Source organism: Strigops habroptila, chromosome 6, assembly GCF_004027225.2.
Source record: "Strigops habroptila isolate Jane chromosome 6, bStrHab1.2.pri, whole genome shotgun sequence".
NCBI lineage: Eukaryota > Metazoa > Chordata > Aves > Psittaciformes > Psittacidae > Strigops > Strigops habroptila.
In genome coordinates, this window is record NC_044282.2 from 72,139,938 (window position 1) to 72,156,446 (window position 16,509).

The window sequence follows — 16,509 nt, forward strand, 5'->3', positions numbered from 1 at the left end:
ACCAAATTGGTTAGGCAGGATTTCCCCTTAGTGAAGCCATGTTGGCTGTCACCAACCACATCATTGTTTTTCATGTGCCTTAGGATGCTTTCCAGGAGAAGCTGCTCCATGATCCTGCCAGGCACAGAGGTGAGACTGACTGGTCTGTAGTTCCCTGGGTCTTCCACCTTCCCCTTCTTGAAAATGGGGGTTATATTTCCCTTCTTCCAGTCATCGGGAACTTCACCTGACTGCCAGGATTTTTCGAATATGATGGACAGTGGCTTAGCAACTTCATTCGCCAGCTCCTTCAGGACCCGTGGATGGATTTCATCAGGTCCCATGGACTTGTGCACGTTCAGGTTCTTAAGATGGTCTCGAGCCTGATCCTCTCCTACAGTGGGCCTAAGGTCTTCATTCTTACAGTCCCTGCATCTGCTTTCCAAGTCTTGAGTGGTGTGGTCAGAGCATTTGCTAGTGAAGACTAAGGCTAAGAAGTCATTAAGAACCTCAGCCTTCTCCAAATCCAGGGTAGCCAGTTCTCCTGATAGCTTCTGGAGAGGGCCCACATTGTCCCTAGTCTGTCTTTTATTTGCTACGTACCTATAGAATCCTTTCCTGTTATCTTTCACATCCCTTGCCAGATTTAATTCTAACTGGGCCTTAGCTTTCCTAACCTGATCCCTAGCTTCCCAGACAACATTCCTGTATTCTTCCCAGGCCGCCTGTCCTCGCTTCCACCTTCTATAAGCTTCTTTTTTCCCCTCTAAGTTTCCTCAGCAGCTCCTTGTCCATCCATGGAGGTCTCCTGGCCCTCCTGCTGCACTTCCTTCTAGTCGGGACGCAACACTCCTGAGCTTGTAGCAAGAGATCCTTGAATATCAACCAGCAGTCTTGAGTCTCCCTGCCCTCTAGGACTATATCCCATGGAACCTTACTAAGCAGGTTCCTGAAGAGGCCAAAATCTGCTCTTTTGAAGTCCAGGGCAGTGAGCTTGCTGCACGCTCTTCTCACTGCCCTAAGGATCTCGAACTTGACCATCTCATGATTGCTACAGCAAAGGCTGCCCTGGAGCATCACATTTCCAACCAGTCCGTTCTCATTGGTGAGCACGAGGTCAAGCATGGCCCCTCTCCTTGTCGGCTCCTCTATTACTTGCAAAAGTAACATGTTTTGGCCTCATAAAGTAACTTGAAAATATCACAAGAAAAAACATAAACATTTGCCATAACCCACCTCTGATACTGAAGCATTGTAATGAGATTGTAGGAATTCTGGAGAATTGTCATTTACATCTTCCAAGACTAAGATTCTGTTGTTGTCTACCTCATTATTCTTCGTAATGGAAGCAAAAGATACATCAGAAATGAGAGCAGTGAGACAGCAGCATATTGCTAACATTTAACTTCATCATATAAAATGAGAACTTCAGAGAGACACCCCTTCAGTTCTAAAAACTGCAATGAGAAAGTCAGACTACCATGTGTAACAACGGAGTAAAAGTTTGTGAAAATATTTTTAAATGAACTTTTTAAGATTTACCTTAGGTTTTCTGTGAACAAAACCATTCAAATCAGTACATTTAAACAAATACAACTTCTAAAAGGTACTCTTAACTGCCTGCATCATATCTTTAAATTAAATAGTAACCAGAAAACAGTAATTTGCATTAAATTTAGACAAAAAAAGTAGTTTATACAACATGTCTTTTACTTACCATTCCAGTCCTTTGGCAAACAATAGTATAAAAGAGATAGTCAGTCTAAAAATCAACAAAAAAGCAAATAAATAATATAATCCATGAACTCCTAATATGATTGTCAAAGAATGTTTATACCAAAATTATACAAAACAACTTCTGGTACTTGAATCCTCAAGTGTGTTGTCCCAAAACACACTGCTTATAATATATAGCAAAGTCATTACAGATTATTAATTGTAAAGTTTATTTGGCTACCATTCATCTGCTGCTGCTATTCACCCACCCAGATCCCACCATCCCTGGACCTGACTGTTGTCTCTGATGGAAAATCACCAGAAAATAGGAGAATATGTGTAAGAAGCATAAAAAATGTTTTCACCCATTTGGAAAACTGGAAGTCTTGATTGTAACAGTGGTTTTTAAAATATGTATGGGTCAATTCTGTCAAGTACAGTGCTACCCTGAAATAGTACTTGTATAACAAACAGCCTCCACTTACTCTGCAGAACTACACCATTTGCACATTCAAAGGCAAATTTACCCAGGAAAACATTAATATTGCTTTATTCCTGATAGTCCTACAGAGCAAGAATGGCCTAGGAAGAAAGACTTCTCCTTTTGTGCATCAACCAACAGAGGCCAATGGTTCCAATCAGGTGTGAAGTTAAGCACTTGTATAAATACTTATATGATTAAAGATTGCCTTCTGCCAAATTATATCTGATCAATTTCACTTGGGTGAAATAATTCATGTTACTGAGAGATGAGTTTTAGGAGAAGTGACACCTATCATAACTGTAGATTTACAACTTTCATTACAAGTGACAATACATGATTAGGAAAGAACCTGTCTGACTGTCAGATGTCAGGTAAGTTTACAGGTATTGGAAATGGAAAACATCTAACAGACATTATTGAGAGGTAGATACTGAAGTCTGTGCTGCTCTTTCTGGTGAGAGAATGAGCAATTACAGTTTATGTCTTAGTGCTACCTTTTTTCCACCTGTCAAGAGAACCTTTATATCCAGGTTTCACATCAGTGAAAAGAATACCTCAATAGAATCAACATCCAGTGGCTTACTAGTCCTCACTGTGGCATTGTCAGACCCGGAATCATATACCAGCTCCACATATGGTAAGTGTTCAGGGAACAGAGTCCCTGTCAATTTCAAATTTACATTGGGTGGGATGTTTGTAATCCATTCTATAACACCTGTAAGAGAAAGCGTAACAAATTAGATTGCTCTGTGAAAAAGAAATCCATAGGTTCATTTCATGTGTATTGACAACTGGGTTGCTGGTTACCTTTGGTTACATTTCATATTATTTTGGCATTTTCAGCTAGAATATCAGCTCTCTGAAAGTCCCCTTATGTACTCTGCACAAGTGTATTGATATGCTTTTAAAACCACACAAACCCACTTTTCCCAAGGTATTCCCACTCTGTAACAGTATCTCCAGAATTAAAAACCTTGGCATAATTTACACCTGATTTTCCTCCATTTTTTGGAAATAGCTTTTGGCTGCAAAACTTTTTTTCACACTTAGTGTGAAAATGTAGTCTAAGTGTAATCGAAGTCAAGGGATGTAATCAAAATAAGCAAGAGGCTAGTCAGGGCTGCATGGAATGAGTGTCAGGATTGTCCTAACACAAGGGCATTTCATAACTCTTAGTTGAACCTATCAAGCAGGTAGAATCCAGTGTGAATCTGGATTCAGACTTCTTGTTGTTTAAATGTTGATTTTGGTACAGAGTGGTAAGTGTATAGTCCCTTCCTTTAATCTGTTCCTAGATGTACAGAACACTGCAACACAAAAAAAATGCAGTCTAAGAATCAATTTGAATGTGATTTTCTAGAACCATGCATTTAGGAACTATCGTCTGGAAAATATGGAAACTTGTTATTTGTAATTACCATGATTCATATTGGACTCACTATTATTCAGTGGTGAGTGTATTACTTGTTTACAACATTTAAACATCAAATCTGGGTTTGAACGTGTGTTTGAAATGGATCCTTTTAAGCCATCCAGTGTGGTGCTACTGGCAGTTTTATTAAATAAAGTTACCTTACTCATATTATCAAATATTTGTATTTATAAAATAATACTTCTCATGGAACACATTAGGTGGATTTCAAACCCACAATCCCCTCTCACCTCCAAAATCTCTCCTAAACATCCCCAATATTTTCCACAAGCTTCAGGAAACTTGCTACCTGTGCTTGTTTCTTATTCCATTGGTTTTGTACTCCATCACTACTAATTTAGGCTAGTAAACCCTTTCTGTAACAGTCCCATCTTTAATCTCCACACACAGACTTGTGGTCTTCGTCTCCAAGTGCCTGAAGGAAGGGAACCTTGTCTTCTTCCAACAGCAGGGAGTGTCTGGAATGCTGTCAGCTACCAGCCCAAAGATACCAGGCTATAATTATGTGTAAGGAAAAAGTCCAGGCAAATGGCAGCAAGCACAGAACTACTGGTCTGAGTCCATTCCTGAAGGGAATGTTTTGGCCATAACATTTAATGCTTTGCCCTGTGTGATCATTGCGCATATATATAGAGAGAGAGGCAAGTCAAATCCTGACTTCAGGGTTGCCTCTAACAGGCAGTGTAGGCGCAGACAACAGCCAGACCCTTTAGCTAACAACAGTAACCTCTCTGGTTAGTGGTGGGAGGAAAAGGAGGATGGAGTTTTCCTCTGTACTGCATTTGCAATGTAAATAAAACCACTTCTGCATTGTGCTCTCCAGCAGTCACTGGACTTCCCCTAGTATGGGATTTTGTCTCCAAGGCACAGTCACACTTTGCCAGGGAGGCTAAGGAAGCCTACAAAATGTAGGGATAAATTAACTCTGTCAGGCTGCACAAATTAAATAGTCATTAGAATAATACAGAGTGTGCTACACTAACAAAGTAAACTAGGACAGAAACTGCAAATACATCAACTGGGTAGCATTGATCCTGTAGTTCCCTGCACTGCAAGCCTGCTTGTTCCTCTGCACCCCATCTGCCCCAACAAAACAAAGAGCTGGCATTCAGAGTGACTCCAGTCTGGCATAGAGCAGAGCTCTGAAGGCAAAGCAAGAGATGTGGTGGCACTGGTTCCTTCTGATGTAGAAGGGAAGGAAGAAATCAGCTCTTGTGGACTGACCGGCCAAGGTGAACATCAAAATTTTCTGCACTTGTTTCCCTTTGCCTGCTCTGTCTATTCAGACACTAGACCCTTGGATCAGGGAATTTTGGGGTTTATATTTATTTATTTGGACAGGGCTTCGAGCAACCTGTTCTAGTGGAAGGTGTCCCTGCCCATGGCAGAGGGTTGGAACTAGATGAGCTTTAAGGTCCCTTCCAACCCAAACCATTCTATGATTCTATGATGATCATGGCCAGCAGAATTCCATGATTCTACTAAACAATGTGCCATATAAGCAGCTGCTGCATCCAGCCATTAAGACTATTGTAAATTAATTAACAATACAGATTCATTATAAAATACACCATGTGAAGCATTGAAGTACTATGCACATAAGGGAGCAAGTCAGACAGTTCTAGGCTAGAATCATAATTTTTACCTTCAAATTCATCCAAAAAGCCTGTCAACATGAGGTCTGCAGGGGTTGTGTCACAATCTATAGTTGTGATTTCTAGAAAGAAAAGGAAAAATCATGTACAAACAACACAGTGGGACTGTTGCCAGAAGTAGTGCAAGGTAAAAAAAGCTTATACTTTATATAAAATCGGATGCACACATTAGTTCAAATTAAGCTGAAAGACATTTATTATGGTGGTACTTGACATGATTTTCAGGGTTTAAAACAATACATTACACAGAGTAGGTAAATATTAGCATCTTGGACCCAATCTATCTTTGCCTAAAGAAGTTCTACAATGAAGAACTTCACAACTTAAAAAATGGATGTGAAAATATCTAGCTACAGAATTGTCCTTCCTTTGTACCCTGACCAGACTGAAACTTGCATTTTATTGCCTGATAATAATGAATCACTCTCGGTTAATTTCCTGCAGAACCATCTGTGGAAATCATAATCGAAACTACTTTTGCACCCTGGCCTTGCAAATGTTTTCTGCTCCCAGGAAAACTGTAAATAGAAAGCTATTCATCACTGAAATGTTAGCAAGAATCCAACAGCTTAGGATAAAGGCACATTGACAGATGTACCTGAAATGTATTCTCCTTAAACTGTTATAGAAGTCGGCAGTTTGGAAATAGAGGTTTTCTTCCCAAGAAGTGGCTTTCATACATGGATTATTGCAGCTCAGTGCCCTCTCTCCACATTTTCTCTGTGTGATTCTCTCTAGATCTGCAAACTCTAAACACAGAAATCTAGAAATCCACCAGATATTTTCCTCCTTCCATAGTCAGAATTACTCAGCAAAGCTGCCATAGTGCAATCAATGTTCTTATGGATATCCGTGCAACTTCCGTGGTCTGATGTGGGTTTGCACCAATGCGGAGTGTCCCCACTCTTCTCCTTGCCCTCCTTACTGTGTATTCAAAGCAGTAGTTGGTAAAATAGGTAGTGGGCTATTTTTTCCTGGCTAGGCAGCTCCCTTCATATTTGCATTACCCCACATTTCTCATTTATAAGTGAGCAGTGGGCAGATTTCTACGTAAGTAACTGAATAAAACCCTAGAGAATACTCCTACAGTCAGCAGCTGCTGTGATGGGTCTAAGTTGCTGCCTCCATATTTGAGTATTCAAGAGCCTACTTTTTAAAGCAGGATTACTAAAAAAGATCAATAAAATGGGAAGTTGGGAGTGGCTGGAATGTTATCTCACAGTCGAAGAAGGAAATTCAATCATTAAATAAAATCTCTTGTTGCTTTTTTCCCCCAACGAAAAAATTTCCCTCAGCCATTTCCTGGGGATCCTCTGAACCTAACCCAAGCAAAGGAAAGACGCGTGGGCATTTTCACTGTTGTGAAGATCCTCTAGGAAGGCTGAAAGACCAAAATGATATTAATGCCTCAAGTTTAGGCATGCAGACACTGTTTCTACTCCCAGAATCAGCTAATGGATGGCACATTTTTCACTTTTGGAAGAAGAACTTCTAATGGAGTCCTTACCACTCCAACAAATACCAGATGTAAAATTGTAACTACTCCAGTCTAATTCAGCAGAATAATAGCAGCAAGGAATTCAAGTGATCCCTACTTCAAAACTATAAAGCCCCAGCCTCAACTTCAGCCCAGGTATTTTATTTAATGTCTGCAGCAGATATAAAACCACCAAACCTGAAAAACTTCAAAGAGAACTTGTAAACCCCACTGTACATACAAGAGCAGTGGTTTTCAACTTGGGATCACCGAGCCCCTGAAAGTCCACAGACCACGTCCATGGGCACCAAGATAGTTTATTTAGATGTTATTTTATCAGTCAATGCATCAACGTGCTTCAAACTTCTAGGACTGTGATTTTCATGAATTTGATAAATCTAATTCAGTTCAATTTCAATAAAAGCAGGAACAGACTCACAAGCATTAATAATAATGACACTACTTACTTTGTGCATCAAGACCGATGAACGTAACCCAAGTGATCAAAGCGAAAACCAGAGATCTAGAAAGCGCCATGAGTACTCCAGAAAAAATATCCTACTGAAAACAGGATGGTCGCTTCTCATATGTAACATTTGCAAAGGATCATTTCATCTAAGTCACTTATCTTCATAAATGCTTCAGTGAGGACAAGGCAAAAGATTAGAATGAGCCTTTAACAGCAATCCACAAACTATATAACGTGCTTACTGTTTTCAGTCGTGGGATCAAAGTCCCTTTGGGGCAATAAAAAAACCTCAACAAAGAAATACAACTTCTTGTGTTACAGCACAAATAACGAAGTCTATTTTTAATGTTCAACATAGAGATAATAAATAAATTAGCAGGATGTCCTGACCAATGTAAGAAAAACCTATATATTGCGTGGTAAAGGAAACTAAATGGGGTGTCAAAAGGCAAAGGGGTCAGCATTGCCCCTTTTGATCTTATAAAGATAGCAGAGTATCTTCTCATAACTCTATTCCACATGGAATAGGTACAGAAATCCTGCTGCAAAACCAGCAGTTACTATTTGATGCAATGAAAACAAACACCTCTGAAGCGTGCCTAGTATTTAGCAGATTGTATACACTGTAAATAGGTTTAGCAGACAGTTAAAACATTTTACTTCAATGAAGTTTCCTTGTAAAAACCCAAAAGACATTAAAATCTTGCAGAGAACTTCCAAAGTCTACAAATGATACAGCTCATCATGCAGTTTGTTTCAATCATTTCGAGGTAACTACACCTTTAATTCAAAGGAGCAATTGATTACACAGTAAGGCAGCTGCTGCCAGACCAAGGTCTTTTCATGTTTGTGCTAGCATGTTTTGTCACTATGGATACTGCAGTAATTACTACAGCTTGAATGAAAATGCGAACTATAATGAAATTGCATATAATAACTGAAAATTAAATTTTCATTGGCTTTCCCAGCCTTACATTATTGAAATGGAAATGTGGGAACAATTCCAGCAGAAGCGATTGAAAATATATTAAAAGAAGCTCAATCATGGGCACCAGCTCTTTGGAACAAAGGCCTCATCCAGCCAAGATTATGCATCTGGTGGCATTACTACTAGAGGCAATTCAGGCAGTTATTTTTCCTCTCCTGCCTGATTGTTTCTTGTGTCCACGCAAGGCCTTTGTAAGTTCAGGTAACAAAATACAGACCTGTGCACAAAATACCTCCTGGGAAGAAGAAAAGGGAAGAGAAGTTTCCTGATCTGCATCCTGAACAGCATCACAGCCAGGCCAGAGGCTATACAAGCTGATATTTGTACCAAAAAGTTCTTCTAGCAGCTAATTCTCTGACCACTGGAAATATTTATGCACCAGAATCTTAATCTGCTAATGATGATCTACTTTTGGATACTCCAAATAACAAGCAAAGCAGCTTCAACATTTTCTGGGACTTCTTTTAGCAAGAAGCATCCCAGAGAGCTGGGAGCGATAAGAAGTGGCATGAGACCTTAGAGGATAAAACTCCAGAAGATGTCCCTCATTGCCTATGTGGAGGCAGCCTAGAAGCTGAAGGAGGTAGGCCATTAGTGTGCACAAACCTCAAACCAAATGAAAGTTAAAGATCACCTACAGGCAGATGTAGAATGAAAACTGCTGCTTGGATGCAACTTAACGCTGTTACCCACTCTTTATAAGCTTCCATCTTCATATTCTTCCTTCTGGCTTGGTTATTTTTCTCAGGGATCAGCGCTCCAAGCCCAAAGAGAAGCATCATGACAGTCTCAACCATTGCCACTTGTGTCCCATCATGGAATCAGGCCCAGAACAGAGTTCAGATGAAGTTCATTTGTTTTCTACACTTAGCACACAGGGAAAGAGGAGAATGAAGATATACACTTAAGGTAAGATGAGCTGTAAAACCAGAGAGGAACACAACCCAACAAGGGTGAAGTGGTGGAAACAGTCATTTTTTCAACTGACATTGAACACCATTAACCGAAACACATCAGGCCAGCCTCTAGCTGTATCACCAAGGACAGCATTGCTTGCTGAACACATGGCACGACAGTGGAAAATAGCAGGACACACATTTCTCCCACACCAGTGACAAGCGACAGGCATCTACTAAGGGCTCTGTGGGAGTGCAGAGTCCTCCCCAAACTGAGGATGCTGCCCACTTGCAACAGCACACATCAAATCAGTATTCAAAGCCCTTGTGATTCCCAAAGTAGAGGAGTTCACGCAGCCCTGTGCAACTGTCTGTTGCTGTAGCCCCCAGACAGGCTGATGGTTCCATCAACCTCCACCACCACGATGCTCAAAGACAGGATGAGACATTAACCTCAGGGACACAGCCAGTCTGGGCTGTCACTTGGCCTCAAGCCTGGAAAAGCCTTTGGCTGATTTTATTTATAGCTATAGCCACAAGGGGATTCAACAGTAAATCTATTCCTGTAGTAAGATAAATTTAACATGAATGCAGTCTTTCTTTACTTCCTAATTAATAAGAAACAGAGAAAAAACCCCTCAGAACATAGTGGTACTCAACAGTAAATCTATTCCTGTAGTAAGATAAATTTAACATGAATGCAGTCTTTCTTTACTTCCTAATTAATAAGAAACAGAGAAAAAACCCCTCAGAACATAGTGGTACAGTTCGTACAGATTAGATTTCACCAAGAACAGCTGCAGGAGGAATGTCTTCAGTGTATGTTTATGTATACTGCTCTCTTGGAGAGCAGAAGTAACCTAAGGTTTTACATTTGCTTGGAGTGGAGAGGGAAGTGCCTAAATGGAAGCAGGGAACTTCACATACGGCTCAAGCAAGCATCTGATGCACAGGAGCAGTTTCCCACCACAACATAGCGTGTCCATACACTCGACAGGAATCAATGCTTTTCAAAACATTGATTCCCTTCTGGCAAAGGCAAGTGTCCTCTCAGTCACATCAAATACGCCCATGCTATTCACGGATTTATGTTTACAGACTGGGGCAACTCTACGTCCACATTTCTCCTAACACACTGTCTCTTTCTCTTGGAGCCATTAGTGCATTTAAAATTCCAGCCCTTTGTCCAAGATTTCTGGACATCAAGGAGACATTCACAGCTCCACCATGCAGCAAGTTAAACACATATGTGACAGCAGGATGTACACTGTAGCCTTCCCAGCATATCAACTGCACGTACACAGGACATCCATATAGCGATTTGTAGAAACAGAATCATGGAAACTACTCCTATTGATAGATTTAACACCCTGTTTAAATGGTATGATGGGCACTGTGGCAGTGGAAGGCAAAGTTAAACATGTTTTTAACATAGCTTAGTTTGACATTTTGCATACTTGGGTCATTTGTAGGGCAGCTCACTCATGAACTTCTAATCCAGCTTCAAAACTTAATGCAGATAAAAATTCCTTTGAGATCTTGTAGATTTGGAGTAACTCTGCATTCAGTGATATCCTGTTCTTGACAGAATATATAGATTTGGAGTAGCTCTGCATTCAGTGATATCCTGTTCTTGATAGATAAAAAGCCTGCACTGTAATGCTGCAATTTAATCACAAATACAGATGATTGATACCATTGAACAACATTTACGCACTTACAAGTGTTTAGAAAACACTCACACACTTGTTAAATTAACAACATTTATTTCCATTTAACCAAGACAGATGTTCAAACTTAATACAAGATAAAAATTCAAGGTGGTTGGCAAGGGAAAAAAAGAATGAACATCATGTATGTTACTTTTATATGCTCAAAAATATTTCTGAATAAAACAATACTGGCACATTGAACTGGCACTTTCCCACAGAATAGAACCAGCAGAATTTTCCCTTCTTTTCTAGTCAGTAGTTCTAGGAAAACTAAACACACACACATGCAGCCTGCAACTGTCATAGCAAAGTTTACCATGGGAATTTGGAACAATCCCCTATGAGCAGTCACAGAACGTAGCAAAACACTTACTCTACTGCATTTTCATACCTGGTTGATTTTATAATACTTCTTCTTTCAACAACAGTTTTCAAGTGGTTACTATAAGTGCTTAAAACTCCATTTCAACTTGAAAACAGGCCTGAGGCACTAATAAAGCCTTATTTCTTTGATACAGATTAAAGCACTCCTGCAAAGTTACCACTCCTGCCCGAAATCAAAGCCACTGAAATCCAGTTTTACCTGTTGATTTCGTTGGGCTCCAAATTTGCTACAGCATTGGACAAAACACACAATAAACAACAATCATTTTTAATTGTTTCAATAAAAACCTCCCACCTTGAAAGCTGTATTTTCAAGTATTGCTATCCTACGTCTTCTAATGCCTACTGAAAATCCTCAGAAACAAAAGAGCCTGAATGGAGAGAAGAGTGCATTTAAACAATGATCTCCCCCTCCTTACCCTGTCCCACCCTCCCACCCAGGATCTTGCTGACTTGATTCCAAACTCACAATTTATTGTACAGCTGTGGCCTGGAATAAGCTTTCCCTGAGCACTCTTTCTACCTGTTTCAAAAAGTCAGAATATGTTTAACTTGAATTCAGCCATTATTATTGCCATTATTGCCATTTTCTTTACTAATATGTGACATACTTTCTAGGAGAGTTATTTAATTTTGGTAGCCCTGGATTTTACACATGTACAAACTCGTATTCTATTGCTCCAAATACAGGACTTGAAAGTGCATCTGACTTCTAAACAGTATTATTCAGGCAGGTTTCAGAAAGTAACTAGACCCAAAAGATCTACATGCATAAGTCTTCATAATGATACATCTCCACTGAAAGATGCAGAATTAATAGCGTATCTGCTTGGAAATTTAGAGACATAGCATCATTAGAAGAGAGAGAACTGCTTCTCATCCTAAGGTCTGGATATTAAAAGGGAACAAAATACTATTGTGCAAGAGGAGTCAGATATGGGGTGGGAATGAGTATTAATTTCACATACAAGTAAGCAAGCATTTCACGTGCAAGATGCAGTACTGCATCATCATGGCATTTCTAGAATCTTTGGAGGTCTAGTCTCTACCTGCTACCCACCTTCACACCAACGGGAGTTGCATGAGATACAGAAGGAAGCCTCAGAACTGCATGAAGATTTTGTTTAAACTACTCTAAGGTATTGTCAACAGACTTTAAATGCAAATCCCCAGAGGGCTGACCTAAAATGTACCACCAAATACTACAGGATATAAATATATTAGGTAACTTGTGTTCGTGCTGCTGACTGCATTCACAATTCAGTAGTCTTGCTTTTTTCCCTTTTCAGTATTTCTAGCATACTAAAAGGCATATTTATGTCTTCCCCCATAAATAAAGTTAGAGTGATAATTTAACTTTGTAGGTTTATAAAGTATTTTCTATGCAACTTAACACAATAGCCTAAAAAAGCAATTAAATATAAGAAATAGTATATTTACAATTAAAATAAGTACAGACCTTATTGGATTTGCATTCATTTATCACACAAAATAATTTACAAGGCTTAAAGTAATAAATAAGTCACTGGAAAGCTTTCAGGGATGTGCATTCCCCATACAGAGTGCAGTAGTTTCAGGAAGCAGTAATGAATTCTGGCTAAAAGCTGTTTCATGAGTCCTTATGTTGGGCGGCCTTGTCCAAAACGGGATTTTGACCTGGATTAAGAACACATAAGAAACACATGGACATTATTACTGCTAGAATTTTAAGTTATTGCCCAGTCAGCTCTCTCTAGTACAGTATTTGAATTTACTTTCACATTAAAATATTCTCACTTTTAAAATCTATTGAGAAAGTTGCCTTTCTGCCACAATACCTGTATCCACAGACTACATATTCATACACAGGTATACAGCTGAAAGAACTGTGATGTCAAATATCTTCTTTTGAAGTCACTAATTTAACAGAAAGAAAGCCACATACATTTTTGTAACAGAAATAAGACCTGTGAGAAATTCCTCTGACGTATTTGAAGCTTCCAGACCATCCCTTAAAAGTTGGTCAGCAGCTCCACTGTAGGCTTCAGCTCAAGAGGCTCACCTGCTGGCCAAATTGTGGCCACTTCCAGGTTCCACAACTGCACACAGTGTGCCAGCTTCTCAGTTCATTTTTGTTTTACCCATTTAAGGCATAGAAAACCAATAGGCAGTCATGTAGGTTTTTGGTGTTCGGAGGTTTTTGGGTGTGTTTTTTTGAAGGAGGCTAAAGAATAGACTGAATAATCTTGGCTAACACTTTTCCAGTTATCCATAATTCCAGTTATCCTTTTCATCAGGGACTGTAGCAACAGGACGATGGGTCAAACTTAAACAGGGGAAGTTCAGATTAGATGTGAGGAAGAAGTTCTTCCCTGTGAGGGTGCTGAGGCGCTGGCACAGGGTGCCCAGAGAAGCTGTGGCTGCCCCATCCCTGGCAGTGTTCAAGGCCAGGTTGGACAGAGCCTTGGGTGACATGGTCTAGTGCGAGGTGTCCCTGCCCATGGCAGGGGGTTGGAACTATTTGATCTTAAGGTCCTTTCCAACCCAAACCATTCTATGAGTCTACAATAATTTCACAAAAAATTACATCAGAGCAGCAGCCAACTTTCCAACATAGAAGCTATACAGCATTCCTTCCAGCATGGGTGCAAGAGCTTCATTCTCTCAGCTCTAGTTTAATTTGACAAAGGAAGCTTTCATACCATGTATGTTTAACCTGCTGGAAGGGATGATGATTCAAAAAGAATTATGACATTTGTATGAATTATGAAATTTTTATGAAACAAGACAGGTTTTTCTTTAAACACCCACCCCCCCAACCTGAAATCCATGTTCTGCTTTTTCCTTTTAATTTAAAACCTTACCTGGCATTCTTCTCAGCATTATTTTGTCGTGCACTGACCTGTGCAGAGGCCTTTATCTGAGCTTCAAGTCTGGAATAAATGCCTCCTGCATACTGGAATCCAGAAAAAAACCCAAAACAATCAAGTTTTGACATTATTCCAATTAATCAGTGACTCCTCATTACAAAAAAAATCACTCATATTCAGCAGAACCTGTGGCATATTTATTTCAATGTCACAACCCAGTACTGAAACCTTTTAAACCCATCCTATTTTCCACACCCAGTTCTTAAGGGCAGTGAACTTTAACTATTAAACTATTTACCCCCCCAAAAAATCATGCTTAGAACAAAATGAAAATTGATAAAACTGAGTTCTTTAGCTTAAGTGTTGAATAGATGGTATTTTCATTTGTTATGTATTTTGTTGACCAAGGCTCACTTCAATTCTGTAAACACTACGTTGTGACAGGACAAATCTTACTTCTTTGCTGTCTTTTGACTTGACTCGATCAAGGTCTCCCAGTCTCATTTTTATTAAGTGCCCTGTGATCTCAGACATTCTTCTCTGATCTGTCGGGAATAAGAATATTCAGAACAGGGGTTTTCCTTGGTACTGAATACAAAGACAGAAGAATTAGTGGCACGCTTTATTGATGCTGTATTTGTAAAATTAGCTTTCTTTTCAGCTCATATAAAAATCTTGAACAACCAAGTTCCTAGATCCTGACACATAAGGTAACTTCAACAGTGTTCTTGGCAGATACCAGAATGAGCCTGAGGCATTACACTGAGATCAAGATCTATGGAAATGGTTTTCAAACCAGTAAAAATGAACCAGAGTCTCCTGAGAGATTAAAGAAGGTGGAACAAACTAACAGAATTCTGAATATTTTTAGTCAGAAAGACTGGGAAAGAGAGAAGTGAATGTTTATCTCTGTTTATCTGCACAGACAACAGATGGCACAGGGATGCAGAAAATTATTCGCATACTTATATAGTCATCAGATGACACAACTGCAATCTCTGCAGGTTATGTGCTGACATTCCAAATAAAGAACATAAACCACACTAACATACACTTCTAATGCATATTTTCTTTTCCTCCTGCAAGCTTTGAACTCTTTTCCAATGTTTTCCAAGAGATTAGGCTTAAAGCTGTCCATTTATTTTTCAATGTGTGCAAGTCTACAATGTCTAGTTTCTTATGGTGGATTTTCTTTCCATTTTCCTACCACAAACACTTTTTTCTCACGTAGAATAGATGAGGTTGCTAATAAATGCCTATCAAATCTAAAAGAACATTTGCAAAAGGAGCTCCTAGCTGTAGGTATGTACAGTTTGGAAAAGTCTGAGATTTCTGTGTGGTTTGGATACAGCTAGTATTAGGATTAGTATTAACCTAGTCAAAATCTGTTCTATTCCATTGCTATATCTGAGATTAAATTCAACCTAAAAGTTTCTAAGTAGCTATATTTTAAGAAAATTAGCCATTTCTTATATGAAAGAATCATTTTCGTTGCATAATATTAACTTTATGAAATCTGAACTCATGCAAGAACAGACCATCTTCTCTTTGAGCATCTTGGTTGAATCTTAGTGACCTTGAGGCATCCCATTTGTTCTGCTGCATACTCACACTGGTTAGAAAAGAAAGATGCACACCATGTTATCAGTCACACTCTACAAAAAGGGATATACTTGAATGTGTTCTCATGGATTTTGAGAATTACTTACATGAATGGAGATGCATCGCGGGAACTCGACTATTGAGGAAAGAAAAACATGTTAAGTATGTTTTAAGGTCAAGTCCAAAACTTAAAGAGAATTCCTTGTTATTCAAGACAACCTTCACAGTGATTTTACCTTGTCAGATGGCTTCTCCTTTTTCTGAACACTAGGTGAAGAAAGCACTTTCTTTGGGTGCTTGTAGGACTTCTTTAATTTCTCCTTTCTCCCTGCTAATTGAAACAACATGTACTCATACCGGCACAGACACGTGGAATTTCTCAACTCCACAGCTACAAAAGAGTTTCTTCCCCCTCTCTATTCCTTTACAAACAGAGTAAATGAACAGGCTATTCTCCTTTTGTTTCTGTTGCAGGCAAGCTAATACACACGGATTACTCAAATGCTCTTCTATGAGAAGTGTACAGGAACTGAAGTACATATTTAAAATGCAGAGTGGTTACACATAACAGCACAATTTCTCTATTGTAAGGTTAAAAGTGCACATAGAAGCTACATCTTTGGCTGTACTAATTCAATCAAGAAGCTGAGTGATATGAGACCAAACAAGTTTAATTCAAGCTACAAAAATTTTCATTCTTATTTTAAACAAACTGGTACACTCCAAACCCTTTGAGTCAAGGCAAGAAGAATAAAGAACTGCCACTGTTCAAGTGACTCATTAGTAGGCTGGAAAGGAGAAACTAGTGGGGAAGAAAAGAACAAAAATCTTTTTAGATCATATAGAGCTTATCTTCAAAGCAGACA

At 39.2% G+C, this 16,509-nt stretch overlaps 2 protein-coding genes across 6 annotated transcripts in view; both read right to left on the reverse strand.

Moving 5' to 3' along the window:
• LOC115610123 (protocadherin Fat 4-like) overlaps positions 1-7,280 on the reverse strand; it is a 42,951-nt gene extending 35,671 nt beyond the window's left edge. The window contains exons 1-5 of the mRNA XM_030491189.1: positions 7,211-7,280; positions 5,257-5,328; positions 2,734-2,894; positions 1,697-1,741; positions 1,216-1,314 (exon numbers count right to left, since the gene is read on the reverse strand). Of these exons, the coding sequence (XP_030347049.1) occupies positions 1,216-1,314; positions 1,697-1,741; positions 2,734-2,894; positions 5,257-5,328; positions 7,211-7,280 (447 nt within the window). The remainder of the gene's footprint in view (positions 1-1,215; positions 1,315-1,696; positions 1,742-2,733; positions 2,895-5,256; positions 5,329-7,210) is intronic.
• Positions 7,281-10,845: 3,565 nt separating this feature from the next.
• The window catches only part of KIAA1841 (KIAA1841 ortholog), a 30,215-nt gene continuing 24,551 nt past the window's right edge, over positions 10,846-16,509 (reverse strand). Inside the window, exons 16-21 of one of the 5 annotated variants that reach the window (XM_030489958.2) lie at positions 15,880-15,971; positions 15,751-15,779; positions 15,580-15,653; positions 14,498-14,586; positions 14,036-14,127; positions 10,846-12,848 (exon numbers count right to left, since the gene is read on the reverse strand). In XM_030489958.2, coding sequence (XP_030345818.1) covers positions 12,812-12,848; positions 14,036-14,127; positions 14,498-14,586; positions 15,580-15,653; positions 15,751-15,779; positions 15,880-15,971 — 413 coding nt within the window. In that variant the 3' untranslated portion in view covers positions 10,846-12,811. Of the gene's footprint in view, positions 12,849-14,035; positions 14,128-14,497; positions 14,587-15,547; positions 15,654-15,750; positions 15,780-15,879; positions 15,975-16,509 lie in introns of those variants that run through there. The other 4 variants (XM_030489957.1, XR_003991901.1, XR_003991902.1 and 1 more) reach the window with 4 other exon arrangements.